This window comes from Manihot esculenta, chromosome 11 (assembly GCF_001659605.2).
Source record: "Manihot esculenta cultivar AM560-2 chromosome 11, M.esculenta_v8, whole genome shotgun sequence".
NCBI classification, from domain to species: domain Eukaryota; kingdom Viridiplantae; phylum Streptophyta; class Magnoliopsida; order Malpighiales; family Euphorbiaceae; genus Manihot; species Manihot esculenta.
Genome location: NC_035171.2, coordinates 13791109 through 13806445, shown reverse-complemented (window position 1 = coordinate 13806445; position 15337 = coordinate 13791109). Strand labels below are relative to the sequence as shown.

Genomic DNA, 15337 nt, shown 5'->3' with positions numbered 1-15337 from the left:
CAATAAGGATCGGGTAGACAGCTTATTAATGGGTACTTGAAGCAAAAGATGAAGGAATTTTCCCAAATCAGTCTTCTTCCTTCTGCAATGAAAATTTCTTGTTTTTATTTTTTAACAAATTTATTTTCAAGTTTATATTAATAGTAAAACTTCTTTTTTTTTTCTCCAATTATGAGAGGCATGCCCTCAGAAGAAAGTCTAATTCCTAGCCACCCCGCACAGGAACTGTTTTTAACACTCAATTGAGTGATAACTTGAGTATAATTAAATAAAATTCAATATATTATTCTGTTTTACTTATAGTTCTCTCCGAAAAAATTCCAGTTCTTTTTGCTCGTCTGAGCGAAGTTTTGGAATTGCCAACTCTCTTTGAGAAAAGTGTATGGACAGATTTCTAGATTAACAAGCATTGAAATTGACAGATCCACGGAAAAAATTCAGATTAGAATAATTCAGAATTCTTGAAAGCTAATCTGCCCCCCTCTCAGAAGCATAGGCTACCTTCTGCATGATCATTCCCTCGGCTGCACGTATGGCTCTCTGTGATCCAGTGATGGTGATTTTCCTGCCAAACAACAAGGAAAATATTTACAAATAACTCAACATCCGACAAGTCCAGAGAACTTTTGGCAGCAGAATAATCAACTCAAAACTTGTTATTTTTACCTATCATTTGTTCCAGACATGAAATCGCCTCTATCCGAAATTTTTATCCTGGCTCCGCTAACCTGCACAAATTAATGTGCCCCCCTTCAGACCATTATCAATATCACATAATAATTAAGGAATCTGTTATTTAAAACCTGGCTGATTTCCGTTATGTTTCTGCCACCGCGACCAACAACCAGTCCAATATGCTCATCTGCAACACCAATTGTCACCGAGTTGGTACGATCCTCCTGGAAAACACCAGCAGGTCATCAATCACAGTAAGCATCATATGTGTTATATGACCATCGCTGAAATATACTACAATCACCATTTCAAAATTTTTTGTGAACATCACTGAACTTTAAAATAAATAAATAAATAAATAAAATTGATAGCACGAAGACACTCTGGAATGAGAAGAGGCAGATCATCAACAGAAAATTATCAACTAGAAAGCCTAGCGATCTGAAAAAGAACACAACATATCACAGGCATCACCACTCGTATATGACCGTATACAAAGAGTACAAAGTTGTATGTCCTCATTCTTCAATTTAATGAACTTTGGACATTATCAACTATAAAGCCTAAGCCATCTAAAAAAGAACACAGCTGATCACTGGCATCACCGCTCGTGTATAACCATATACAAACAGTACAAAGTTGTATGTCTTCATTCTTCAATTTAATGATCTTTGGACATTGGAAGCCAATTCTCAACAGTGCAGCTCAAATTTTCTGTGATCAATCCACAGAGCATATAAAGGAATCTCGATAGAACTGAAATACAACTACTCATAAAGCACAGAGCATCAAGTGTATTTGTTCATAGTATGGAAACAGAAAGAAACCTATTTCTGACATAGAGCAGTACATAATGCAAAGAAATACAATTAAGATTAGATCATTATGGAATAAAATAAACCTTGTTATTCTGAAACTTTCCAGCAGCTCCATTTGCTCCATAGTTCACTGAATTGTATGCTACTGTTTCAACAGAAAGAAGCATTTACACTTGAGAATATAACCAAAGCCAGAGAAGAACCATCTAACATTAAAGTTCAAGACATCCCACAAGGTATTAAATTTCAGATAAATGAAACATCAAGAGCACAAAGAAAACATCCATCAGACATCTTATGTGCAATTAAAATGTAGATTAAGGGCCACTTATAATCATTGTTAGATTTATAGAACTCAAAATTCTTGAAGGACTTCACTGCAATACAATAAAAACACACCAGGGATCATCCAACTTGAAACAAAACCTCCAAGTATCTTTCAGTCAATCAAGTCCAATTGGAAAATGGTACACAATAGTACAAAATAACAAAAATATACCATGTGTGCCACATTTACATGCCAGTCACATTGACTATGATTACTATAGAGTGTTTTAGGACTTACAGAGAAAGAGCACTGCAAGATATAATTGAACAATCATTATAAGAGGCCACAACGTTCTCAGAATTGTACTAGGACTTGAAGGCCACTTTACCAGAGTCACAATTGTAGAACTCAGTTGACATTAAAATCTTTCTTGTAACTCAACCAACAATGGTAAATTCTGTTCCAGTTGTATTCAATGGGTCTAAGATACATGCACATAGCAATATTTTGTTGAGCTACATATAAGCCCTTTAAAATAATTGAGCCCCTCAACTCCTGAGCTCTAAGAGCCAGTAAACAATTATGTTTGTAAATATGGATCTCAAAAGGCGGTTGAAGCAACTTAACAAGAGGAGGAATTTGAAAAAATCAACCATTTAATGTCTCTGAGGCCTCAGGAGGGGCCTACCTCTAAATAAATAAGTTATTTCCATGTCTCCCTTCCATCTCAACAAGGCATTAACATGTGCATATGCCCCAAACCAGTGGATACAACTAAAACAAAAATAAGCAGTTTACTAACCAAATTGATATAATTATCAGGAAAATTTTATATTTTTATAATCAAATACTAAATGCTAGAGTTATTAACTGACCCTACAAGTCGAAAACAATACTTTAAAGTAAAAGTGATCAAAGTGCATGGAGGTTTTAGCAATTTACCCATTTAAAAGTTTATTGAATAAACACTTTACAAAGTTCATAGAAACTGCCATATAGGAACGTAGTTATAGTTTGTTTAACCATTTACATTTAAATTTTCATATACACAATTTTCCCTTTTTCCCCTCACCAACTAAATACATTTCTTTTTCCTTTTGTTTTGGTGGAGAGAGACAGATCCTAAACCGCATTGATATTGTAAAGACAACTTTGATTTTCAATGCATTGTGCAAGAAAACTTTACTTGATGCAATTTTTTTTTTCTATTCATAATAATAGTCCTGAAACAAGTTGGCATCAATTGTTATGTTTTTTGGAGGATTAATTAACTTTACTTTGTATAAAAGATCATACATTTACAAAACAATTAATTAAAAGCAAGAGAATCAATTCTAATTAATGAGGACACTTCTGAAAACAGGCAGCAATTTAATTTGATAAGAAAAGAGAAATTTTCTAAATTTATGACACAAACCCCAAAAGATCTGTGTAATTTCATTCAGCTTGCAATCAAACAAAATTCTGCAGTTCTCTCTCTCTCTCTCTCTCTCTCTCTCAATCTTGTGAATTGTCAGTGGGGGTTTTTTATAAGCTTCATGCCATCTCAGTTGGTTCAGAACAAGGAACTTGCCTCAATTGAGATGGAAAATCCTGATGGATGTGATGATTACATTGATTCTTGCAACAACGATCCAAGAGCTAGAGCCCTTAATCATAGGGACCAAATTTTGCAACCATGGGTGCAACGTCTAGCAAATGGATCTCAACTTCAGGTGTATGGAAAGATGCTTTGAAGAAATTGTGGTTCATCTTGATGCTTTGGAAATCACTACAAACAAAATCAGTGTGATAGAAGGCCAAGAGGGGTAAAGGCAGCTCGTGTGATCCTATTAACTGACCTTTTTCTACATGTAGGAAAAATATCTATGAGGAAGATTCAAAGGAGGACAATGACTATGAACTAGGTGCTATGGACATCCATGCAATGAATTGAGAGAGAGATAAAGAGGTGCACATTGACCAATTCTGCACATTCTTAGTATGTTTATGGAGAAGATTCAAAGGATAATGACCTTGAACCCATCAGGTTCAGTATGCATGAATAGAGAGACGATTATTGGAAAAGCAGTGCGTGTGGATATGATGTGGATTTCTCCAACTACAACTCAAGCACACATGAACTTGTAGCCAAATGCAAATACACCCAACCAAAGTAGAGATGGCGAAGGAGGAAAACAAAGAACAAGAAGAGCAACTTGAATCCAAAACTCAATGTGAAGTTGAGGAAACGAATGTCGAAGGATCAAAACTAGAAGCTTTCATCAAATTTCCTCTTGCTATGGTTGAAGATAGAGCAAGAGGAAATGTGTCTTGGGGAACAAATAACATCAAGTTATGGAAATATGTTAGGACTCTCAGAAATAGGATCGATTTATGGGACGAGGATGAGGAATTAATGGATCAATGGGTGAAGAATAAAGTGGTTATTTCTTTTTTGACCTATAATAAAGATCGTACAAGCTCATTATGAGATAACTTAAAAATCACTTGAGTTCAGTACTCAACAACTTTTTGACAAATTTTTTATCCTCCTTCCTTTATTAATTTACTACACTTAAATAGCAAAGAGAATAGCAAAGAGAAGAGATAACCTCTTTTAACAAACCATAAATCTCAAAAGTATGAACTAAACATGGAGGATCACCCTCCTACAAGGAATTGGAAGCACATGACTGAACTAAATCCACAGCTCAATCATGTTGCAAGAAAAACAGAATTTCTCAATTGTCTTGTTTAGTGGCTTTGACCTGATCCTGCATTTCAATATTTTTCTTTCTCCATGTGTGAATTTCTTGTATACTAGCAAGGGTTTGCTAACAAGATTACATAGTTATTAAAGGCTCAAAAAGCATCAAGATGCAAAGGGTCCTAGGACTTAGACGCAAAGCATGGGCACAAGCCTAAATGAAGTGAGGTGTAAAAATAAAATTTAATAAACAAGAAATTCTAGACAACCAAGAAATAAATAAGACCCAAATAAGAAGTTAATATTTCTTTTCGACATATATGACATATAATTAAGAAATATAATATATTACTTAAATAGCATGTTAATGCCTTCTTAAAAAAATAAAGAGAGATTTCAATAAATGGCAAATCTATTCATTCTATCAATAACCAAGTTGGATATGGTTTGTCATCAGAGAGTTACCTTTTTCTATTGATTCCTACGGATTGTATCAAAAACAATCCCAGAATGAGGTATTCAACTCCAAGGATGAATTGAAAAAGACATCTCTATTGGCGAATGCCACAATAATATTACAAAAATAACTCACATAACACTATCAATGAAATTTAAAAATGATAATTCAAATAAACTAGAAATAAAGGAATATGAAAAGTAGATAAAATGAGAAAGATAATAAGAGAATATTGGAAACTAGCTTATGAGGAAAGAGTTTAAAACGACTAACTTCGCTATTGTTAATGTCTGAAAACATCTTACTCATCAATATTGGATTTTGGCAGATTCATAAAATTTTAAATCAAGATTGTTTTTGTCGTGGATAGAAGTACTTGCTTAAGGTGAAGACAAAGGTGTACTTTCCTAAATTATTGCGATTGGGACAAGGCACATGTCTAAGCGCTTAAGTCATTAGGTTGGCCTAGTGAGCTTGAGCCCAAAGTGTGCTCAAGGCATGCTTTCAATAACTACAAGAGATTTTAATGGGAGATGAGGAAAAACAACACATAGAACCAACATTGAAATTGAAAATTTGTCTCTAATTACTCTACTATTTTTGTTTGTCTAGGTATTTTTGTGGATCCAAAGGACAATGCGGAGATGCTCACTTCAATTTTGCATTGTTCACCTTTTCTGATGATTAAGAAAGCAACATGTTGTGCCTTCCCCATGAAGATTTTCATTCCCTTTCACTTCAAAGATTTCAGGACAAGTCTATTCTAGGGAGGAGAATGATATGGAAGAACTCCAACTAGGGGACAAGCTCTTGTAATGTTGGGGAATATGACACGGTGGCTCTAAGCCCAAACCAGGGTTGGAAGTGTATGCACATATACCAGCTGCCCACACAGGCGTGTGGTCTCCTATCCACCAGCATGAAGAGACAATTTTCAGTCCCTAGATGCGTTCCAAAGCAACCCAAACTCACTTAGAATACCTAAATTGTCAGGACAATACTGCATATTTAATTTATTATAGTTTCCTATTTTAGTTAGGACTTGCTTTTGTTTTCCTATTTCAAATATAGGAGAAGAGATCAGTTTCATGTTTTATCTAGGACTTGGTTTTCCTATTTAGTTTAGATACTCTTGTCTGTACTTTAGTTTATCTAAGCTTCCTAGCTAATAGTTTCATATTCCTAATAGGTTTAGGAGCCCCAAAAAGACACTATAAAACCCAAAAATCTGCATAACTTCATTTCAGATTCCAATCAATAGAGATTCTGCAGGGTTTTTTCCCCGCTCAATACTTGTACATTGTATGTGAGTGTTTTTGTAAGCTTCACATCCCATCAACTTATATATGATATCCCCAGAAGCGGAGGACTTTGAGTCAATCAAATCAGCTGCTATTAAATTCCAATCGTCTCTTCACTCTGCAATCAGATCAAAATCATCTTCATTCCAAATCATCTTCTATCATTGGAAAAAAACAGTCTAGTCTTTCAAGAAGAAATTTTCTGAAAAAAGAGGTTGGGTTGTTTTCCTATTATTTTTAAAGACAAGATTGACGAGTAGGCAGGAGGAGTAAACATGGTTTTAAATCGCGGTCACGGCCACATTCGCAGTTGCGGGTAACGGAAAGAGACCTGTAACGGCCATAACGTAATGGTAACGGCCTGGCGCTACGCAAATTTTTAAAAAAAATTTGCAAAATTCATAAATAAAATGATATTGATTAGATTTAATTTATAACAATGTATACAAATGCATAATAAACATAAATATATAAAATATAGATTATTTAACTTAAGTTAAACATCATATAGTTTAAAATAAGAAAAATCAACATAATCTTTATAGATCGAGTAAACTAATAGTTCAAAGTACAATTTTAACTCAAAACTAATACTTTAATCCACAAAAACTTACAAAAAAAAGGGAAAAAAACAACAATTAAAAACTAAAATAGATAAAATTTAACTAACTTTTTAGAAGAAATAAGCTTGGAAATAGAGTAATTTATAATGTATCTAAGTTTATACGAGAAATATGCAGGGAAGATTGAAATTTGAAAGAGAAAGGGAAGAGAAAACTTAAAAAATATAGTCTTTGAAGCTGCTGAAAAGTGCAGAAACTAATGAAAATGAGAATAGGGAGCAAAAGATAAAGAATATAAAAGAATTTTAATTACGCCTGCAAATCAGGAGGGGCCGTTATATAACGGAATAACGGGTAACGGCCCCCCAAAACCTGTTACATAATGGCCGTTACATCACGTAACGGCCGTTATTTAAAACCATGGGAGTAAACCAAAGAACAGAAAGATATAGCAAGTAGCAAAGGAAGAAGGAACTAAACTTCCTTACGAAGTAGGAGCGAAAGCCAAAAGGCTAGAGAAAAGGAAGGTGATTCCTTGAACGCTTAGCACGTTGTCGCAATAGGCTGTGATGCTAGATGGTGAAGTTCGAAGGGGAAGAAAGCCAGTAACTTTCTTTATCACCGAAAGTAGCAACAGAATGATCTTAGTCCTTTGACTCTTCTTCACTGGATTCCCCACTCTGATGGAAGTGAGCTACGAAAAGGCAGTGAAAGGTTTGACTTTGTTCGGGTGAGTGAAAGTCCTGGGTTGCGTAGAGAAAGGATAATAGAATTTTGAAGCCAAAAAGACTTTCACTTTGCCCTTTTTCCACCATAGACAACACGCACAATAGTTCATTAAGATTCAAGAGCAAAGAGTTCAATGCAAGTTCAATAAAGCTATGCGCATTTATGATCCATTGATCGAGAATCCAATCAATATATAGATAGATAGATAGATAGATAGATAGATCTTGCTACACTAAAAATTCCCCAGTAAAAATGCCACTTTTTGTTCACTTTCCATTTACTGTATGTCGAATTTTACTGTTGTCAATTTGTCATAATCCATAACATATAATTAAGCTTTTAAGTCTCCTTAATACCTGTTATAACCTAGTTATCTTCCTAGACTTTTGATTCAAGGAAATACATAATATTTGGTTTAAGTCTAAATGAATATTTAACTATTGCATTATTTGCTCCACTCACTTCTCTTTCCTGAAGATGCACAAGTTCCTCTTGCTAATCTATTTTCTTAATTTTCTGCATCAAAAGTATATATAATCAATCCCAGTTTGTCTGCCAATTTAAGAACTTCTCAGATCTGCTCAAAAAAACCCCTTGAATTTCCTAATCATCAAACATGTTAGAGCTAATGAAGGTAGATCAGTCCAAGTTTTGGTCCATATAATGGGGCAAGCTAAAATCAGTTGATATAAAAACAATAACATGAACGATAAGCTAATGATAAAAGATAAACCTGCATATGAAAATGGGGCATTCATAGTCTGAGAGTAATGAGGGTCTTCAAATAATTTAGACAAGATGAGATCAATTGCCCGAATCTGCTCTTCCAAAGTTCCAGTCAATGTCACCAGCCTATCATTCAACCCATAAAAATTATTATCCTGAGGAGATATCTTAATGCCAGCTTGAGACTCCTCGATAAATGACCTGTAGAAAAGTAAACCAGAAATTAGCATATTTCCTTTTCTTCCTCTGCCACATAAAGCAAATAATCCAGCTAACTTGTAGCTGATACTGTAATAAACATTATCCAGAAATGAAAATTTGACCAAAAATAATTGGGTAAATTATACTGATGGTACATCAACCTAGGGTAACATCAAGATACTTAAATTTTAACTTTTAGCACAGTACCCCTGATCTATAACCTTCTAGAGCTAGTTTCCAAGTTGCTTATGCTGACTTGGCACTTATCTAATTAAAAAAAAATTATATTTTTCAGTTTTCACCCTTAATTTAATACTTGCCACAAAAATAGTTTAATTAATTAAAATAAGATTTATAATCAATTTCTCTCTCATGTTCGCCCTCTCTCTCCCCCACTGTGTTTCAGCCATCTCATGTCTCATCTTCTCATGCACCAAATTCATTCGAAATCTCCATCTTCGGTAACAAAGGGAGACTACTCAACAACTATTGTCAACAACATTACATCCATCATCACTGCCAATCAATCAAGGACCATCCCCTGCAACGGTGAATTCGTGAAACCAAGTGGCAATGAACAAGCCCTACTATTGTTACCATCAAAGCCTAAGAGCATTTGGTTCCAATGTCTGCCATCGTCATGTCCCATAAATATTTCTTTTTGTTCCATTTCCATCTTTCTTCTTATCTTATTAATTCGAGAATAGCATTCTGGGCTGGGTCTATCAATTCATCACCATTGGAGCTGGGTCTTCCTTTCTTTCCGGCTTATTATTTATTTTTGGTGCTCTATCAATTTCACTTCTACCTATTTATGCTTCTTATTAAAAAGGTAAGTTTAGGAGGGTGGCAATTAGGGCTGGGTCTTGATTCATAATCAATGGAGGCCCACATGATCTGGAGTTGACATGAGAAAAATGAAAATGGTGGTGGAGATTTCAAGGATTTGCAAATAAGACTTTGGTTAATGACGAAGAAGAACAACAACCACCGGGTGAAGGTTGGATTTAAGTGATGAATAACGAGTGGTGAAAATGGGTTGAAATTCAGGAAGCTGTGAATTCCTAACAAATTAAATCTTACTGCCTTCAAGTGGGAATGAATGTTTAGTTTCACAGGCATGAAACATTGTCTCTACCAATACAAATCCTACCATTTCAGATAAGCTTACATAGAAGTCATTCCAGATAAGCTTACAGAGAACTCAAGGTTTCAAACAATAAAAAACAGCTACCAAAATTATAGCATCGAATAAGTAGTCAAGACTATTATCAAGTCTAGCTCTCTGAATTCATCATCCACATTCTTTAAACAGCAGCATTTGCAATAATTAGGATATATAATTTATAAATTTAATGGAAGATGAAGTTGATTAGAAGTAGTTTGTGAGGGTTTCAACAAGACATCTCAATATGCAGATGGTGATTAAAGGTTTTGTTGCCAATCAGCCTTTCTCCTCCACCACAATCACACAAGTCTTTTAGTTTTCTAGTTGATGGCAATAGGAATGGCTGGAAACATTGTAAGCCACAGAGAGAAGGGAAAAAGAGAGAGGGAGAACAAATTAATCATAAAAATACTAGTTAATTAATTTATTTGTCAAAATACATATGTAATAAATGCCATGTAAGGATCAAGCAACCTGAAAACTGGCTTTAGAAGGTGATAGGAGGTATTGTGTTACTTGAATTAAAGATCAGGGAGTTTTGTATTACAAATCAAAGCGTAGCTACATTATAGTTACATACTACTAAGCTGATACCGTCAGTGTAATTTACCCAAACAAATAGAATGGCAATAATTATAATGTTACCCTTCTTTGCTAAATGATGTCACCATGAAATGGTGTTTACGAAAATGAGAAAAAAATAATAATAATAATCATGTAACACCATAGGCTAAAAGAACAAACTTCAAAAAAATAGCAAGGAATAAGGCAGATGGCAGACAAACATCCACAAATAAATATATACAGAATAGATCACAACATGGCTATGGGATGGAGGGGTAAATGCCTTGGTGCATGATCCAGGGCTAGTTACACAGTTACAGTATAAAGGAAAAGAATGAAAAAGCAAAAGCAAAAGATTGTATGTATAACTTTCTCTCTGGGTAAAATGATCAGCAAGACCAACTTCAAATCCAAAAAAAAAAATGAGATGGGTAGTATACTTGATTTATATTGAAAAAAAAAAGGACCCTTGGTGAAATGAAAGCAAGAACAACTTCACATTTCAGTAGAATGAAAGCCAAAAAACAACTTAATCAAGGTAATGGGTAAAGCTTTGAGATGAGTTTCTTGGACAAGGCTGGTCGGAATTGGCTAGAGGAGATTGCTTTCAGCTGCTGCCAATTCCTCTCTTTTCCCCCTCTCTATTTTGGTGATGGTAAGCTTTCTCTCATCCTTTACTCTCTTGTCAAGACAAGATTCTGGTTACAGTTTCTAGAGGATTCTGAAATCACTCTTCATTCCATTTTTCTTCCCCCCCCCCCAAGAAGATTCTTTTACTTATTCAAACGTTCTAGCCCGCGACAAATTCTGTTTTCTATCACAGACAGGTGTTGCAATTCACTCCGCCTGAAGAAATTTTGTTAGTTAAACTTCAAAACTCAAGCAAACATCACCACACTATATTACCGCCGGCTAATGCTCTCGAGTTGGTTGCTATCTTATTTTAAGAGTTAACTTTCTTGGGAAAATTTTCTTTTTTGTAATAGTATTTGAATTTATTTAGCTTGCATTTCCAGCGAGGTAAGCTTTCACATTTAAACATAAAGGACATGTCCATATTATCTAGTCCCTTAGACATACATGTATTAAGTTCTCACTTAAATAAAGCTATATATAAGCTACCACATAAACAATTGTTGGATTCATGTTCAACTCATTATCTTCATGGTAACCACCTAGCATTCACAAGGCACCAAGATTAATCTCTCATAAATTTAGTGTTGCCATTGTTTTGCGATCGTTAAAACGACAAACATCCTTGCCCAGATGTTGTTCACTAATTACCATCTCTTTATAACTCAAACAAGTGTTCCACTCTACATATGAAAGCTCTGGTATACACGCATTATAATTGTATGCATTTCATTGTACCACTTAACCTTCATCTATATCTTACTATCACTCTAGCATAGAAATACTATGGTCTCAACTTATAGCTAGTAGTCTTAATAACTAATTATGAACGCTATTAGAGCGATATTTCTTTCTCCAATTACAAGCAATACTCCTAATTCCCATCATTTAATCCCCAATACTTACTAAATTTGATTAGTTCTCTCCAAAATATGCATGTACAAGAATTTCCTAGTATTAAAATCCAAATGTGAACTACAAATTCATGTTAGTGCATACCAAACTTTCTAGAACCCATGAGTAATGTATTCAACTGACTTCAAAAAGAAAGCAAAGAATACCTTCAGTAAACAAAATAATATTACATTTTCAAGATGAAAAAAAGGAGCTGGTGTTCACCTAGATTATAAATTCTTTCAAGTCTATTCAAGACCTACTAGAACAGACCAACCATACTAGGAGAAGTTTTACTTTGGGACATGAGAAGTGGATTAAGTAAAAGTTTCATTCCTAACAAAAGAAACAGCCCATAGACCACTACATTGCATCAGTTCAAATTCTGTGCATCTCCACAATACATTCCGCTTGTCAAAAATCCTGTCATAAACCCAGATGCCCAGCATTGCCAACATATGTGGTGTTTCATATGCCAACAATGTTGTTCCATTTTATGTTCAGGCAAGAGGCATTGTTGCAAGTTGCCTACATTGCGAACCAGAGGGCCTTAGGTGTTACTATTACAGATTCACCTGAGTAATGTTCTTGAAAATGGGTTGTACATCCAGGGTTTCCTGCATTGCCCTGGGAAAAGGGTTTTCTGGATACCTCATTACTAGGAAACAGCCATGCAAACTTGAAATAATATTTGCACAAACTTTTGTTTTTGTAAGTAAAATTCAAACACTAAATAGAATGCTATAGTTAAATTCAAACACAAATTAGTATTGCAGTAGTTTCTCATGAAATTAGGAGGATTCTGGACAAGCTACTGACTAGAGAAATTTGAACAAAATTGAACATGTTTTCACTCTCAAATAAAGGATATGAATAACAAAAATAAAATAAAACAACCCAACACTTGTTCACACCTTAATCATACTTGCAATTATTATAAAGGGAATGAAATATGAAACAAGAAACCTAAAGGCATAAAATAAAATTATATTTTCATCCTATAATTTTTAGCCATGACAATTAAGGATATTCTATAAGCATAAGAAAAAAAAAAATTTTAAAGCACTGTTCATACTTTATGATAGCTCCTCCCTTCCCAATTATGCTGCCGCAAGAGCTATTTGGAACAATTATTCTCACTTTTGTTCTTGGATCGATATTGACACCATCTTCAGCATGAAGCTGACAAATAAAAAAAAAAGTGATGAATCAACATCAGAAAACAAATATCATCTATGGGAAAAGCCTGCATCAAAATAATCACCTCGCTTAGCAATTTAGCAAGAATGAGTTCCACAGCCTTTATCACATCATCCAAGGCTCCAGATATCATAATTATCCTATCAGACGTTCCTGGGAAAAATTCATAATTGCGTGACAACTGAATTCTTGCTCCAGATTGTGACTGAAAATCACTGATGGTGGCACCACCCTTTCCAATAACTGAACCAGCTGCGGCATTTGAAACAAGAAATCTAATGTATGTTGGCTTCTCAACATAATCTGACAACAAAAAATGTACAACCAAAAACAGATTAGCATATAGAAATAAACCAGTATATAATCATATGCCATAGCATGAATTCATTTCTCACGAGCATGTGTTAGCGTGAAAATCAACTTTTAAAATTAATATGCGAGCTCTGACCAAATAAAGCAATCTCTTAGTTGCAGGGCCAATAGGGCCATTAAAGCAATACAGAGAAAAAATGCATGTTTCAGGAATCCACATGCTGGTATGCTGCATAACAAAGAAAAAATAACAGTCATCAAATATACATCAAGAGGTAGACAAAGCAATTAATTTTTTATTATGTTTGTATACACTTTTTAAACTGCAAAATATCATTTGGATTTCTGCAAGCACAATTCTTGTCTTTGACCTCTTGAACCAGCAGAAATGGGATATCAGATAATCAAGAAAACTAACTTCACATGCTTTATCATACAAATTAAATTAAAATCACTTGATTAGAGTATAACGATTCCATAAATCATAAACTAAAGAACAAATACAAACAAATTTAAAAAAGAATAGATAAATTCCTTACTTTTAAAAAAATAAGTCCACAATTAACAAAACAGCTACTGAGTATTGATCTCATATACGCAATTATGGAACTCAAGAAATTTTGGGGTGCAGAACAGTACAGTCAATACATATCTTAAGGTCCACAGTTAACAAAACAGCAACTGAGTATTGATCTCATACATGCAATTATGGAATTCAAGAAAATTTTGGGGTGCAGAACAGCACAGTCAATACATATCTTAAGGCATAATGTGGTTCAGGCCTCAATTTAAGAGATAAAATATATTAGCAAACTCAATACTGTGGAGAAATTTACATAAAACGAAATTTCATCCAAGAACAGAAAACATAGGATTCTCCTCAGCATTGAAAATTGGAATAACACAAATAATAAACAAGAGAAGCCAACCAGATAGCTTATCAAAGTATACATATGTGGAGATGCAAATGTCAAAGAAAGCATGTAAGGTAACTAAATTATTTAAGATGGACTTTGAATATTTTAATGCACTTAAAGAGCATAAATTAAGAACTCATACCCGGAATTGAAATTAAAACACTACATTTATTACAAACCACAACATTGATAGACTTGGAAACAAGAATTTGATTGATTAGGCAATTTTTAAAAAATTTTAAGCTTCCTTCACTTACATGGGGATATAATTCAAAATTAATAGAAACTATTTTTTTTTTCAAAAAAAAAAAGGTGTTACCCATTGACAAACAGAAAATTAGCACATATGCTGAAATAAAACATAAACATCTGTCAATTCTCCACATTAGAGCGAAACTAATCCAATGAAGTATTAGAAACCGAACAGAATCTAGCACTTTCATTTCCTCACCCCCCCCCCTACATTTCTTACCATACAAACAGAAAAATTAGGGTTAGGGTCTAAGTCAATGTCAAAACAACCATAAACGAAACAGAGTAGCAAAATTAGCACATAAATTCATCACACTTCCTTTCAGTCAAAATTAGCTCTAATAAACACAGAATGTAAATAAACTTTTATTTATTTGAAAAATGAAAGGAACTACTGGCTTCACTCATTGCTTGAAATCGTAGAGACAGAAAGCAGATCAGATCAGATACCAGAAGTAAGCGATTTCGGCGGTGGAGGAGATCTCTTACGCGGCGCCTCCGGTGACGACACGTAAGACGACTCCGTGGATTCCATTTGAGGTTATCGTCTTCACCTCCTCCTTATCCAGAGAGAGCGACGCGACGGTCAATAGTAAGAAAATGTAATAGAGATAGAAAATCAAGCAAATTGTATACTCACAACAGCGGGAGAGAGAGAAAAAGAGAGAGAAAGGGAAGGTCCTGTGTGTTGGTTCAAGTAATTTTATTTATTTTTATTTATTTTTTTAATTTTTTTCCAGTTGGGTGCCCCTGCAAATTGCAATGGCTAATTAGGTCTCCTACACGTATAGTCGTTTTGTTTTAGGCATTAGACGCGGAGAAAACCGCCTTTGCCAAAATTCTAAACATTAATTTACATGTGAATCCCTGAATTTTGAAAAATCCACAAACTAGTTCTTGATTTAAATTTGTATAACTATTAAATCCTTAAGTGTTAATTCTGATTAACAAATTCATCCTTTCGTTAAAG

The 15337-nt window shown here is 34.3% G+C and overlaps 1 protein-coding gene across 2 annotated transcripts; it reads right to left on the bottom strand.

Annotated features, from left to right (window-relative positions):
- Window positions 1-226: 226 nt before the first annotated feature.
- LOC110617734 (protein BTR1) lies at window positions 227-15061 on the bottom strand. 2 transcript variants are annotated; one of them, XM_021760715.2, is made up of 9 exons: window positions 15008-15049; window positions 14818-14927; window positions 12951-13189; window positions 12762-12868; window positions 8234-8427; window positions 1577-1638; window positions 804-899; window positions 667-728; window positions 227-565 (listed from the first exon to the last, which is right to left on the bottom strand). In XM_021760715.2, the coding sequence occupies exons 2-9, from the start codon at window positions 14900-14902 to the stop codon at window positions 469-471; spliced, it is 942 nt and encodes a 313-aa protein (XP_021616407.1). In that variant the 5' UTR covers window positions 14903-14927; window positions 15008-15049; the 3' UTR covers window positions 227-468. The 2 variants fall into 2 exon arrangements, with proteins under 2 accessions (XP_021616407.1, XP_043817775.1); XM_043961840.1 differs by having other exon boundaries at window positions 14818-15061.
- Window positions 15062-15337: the final 276 nt, after the last annotated feature.

Bases quoted from the DNA above. Each gene is read 5' to 3' on its own strand.
- LOC110617734 (XM_043961840.1), bottom strand. From the start codon at position 14,902: ATGGAATCCACGGAGTCGTCTTACGTGTCGTCACCGGAGGCGCCGCGT. The intron at 900-1,576 runs GTTTATTTTATT...GGTGTTTTCCAG, and splicing joins GAAAGTTTCAGAATAACAAG to GAGGATCGTACCAACTCGGT. The intron at 729-803 runs GTTTTAAATAAC...TAATTTGTGCAG, and splicing joins ACATAACGGAAATCAGCCAG to GTTAGCGGAGCCAGGATAAA.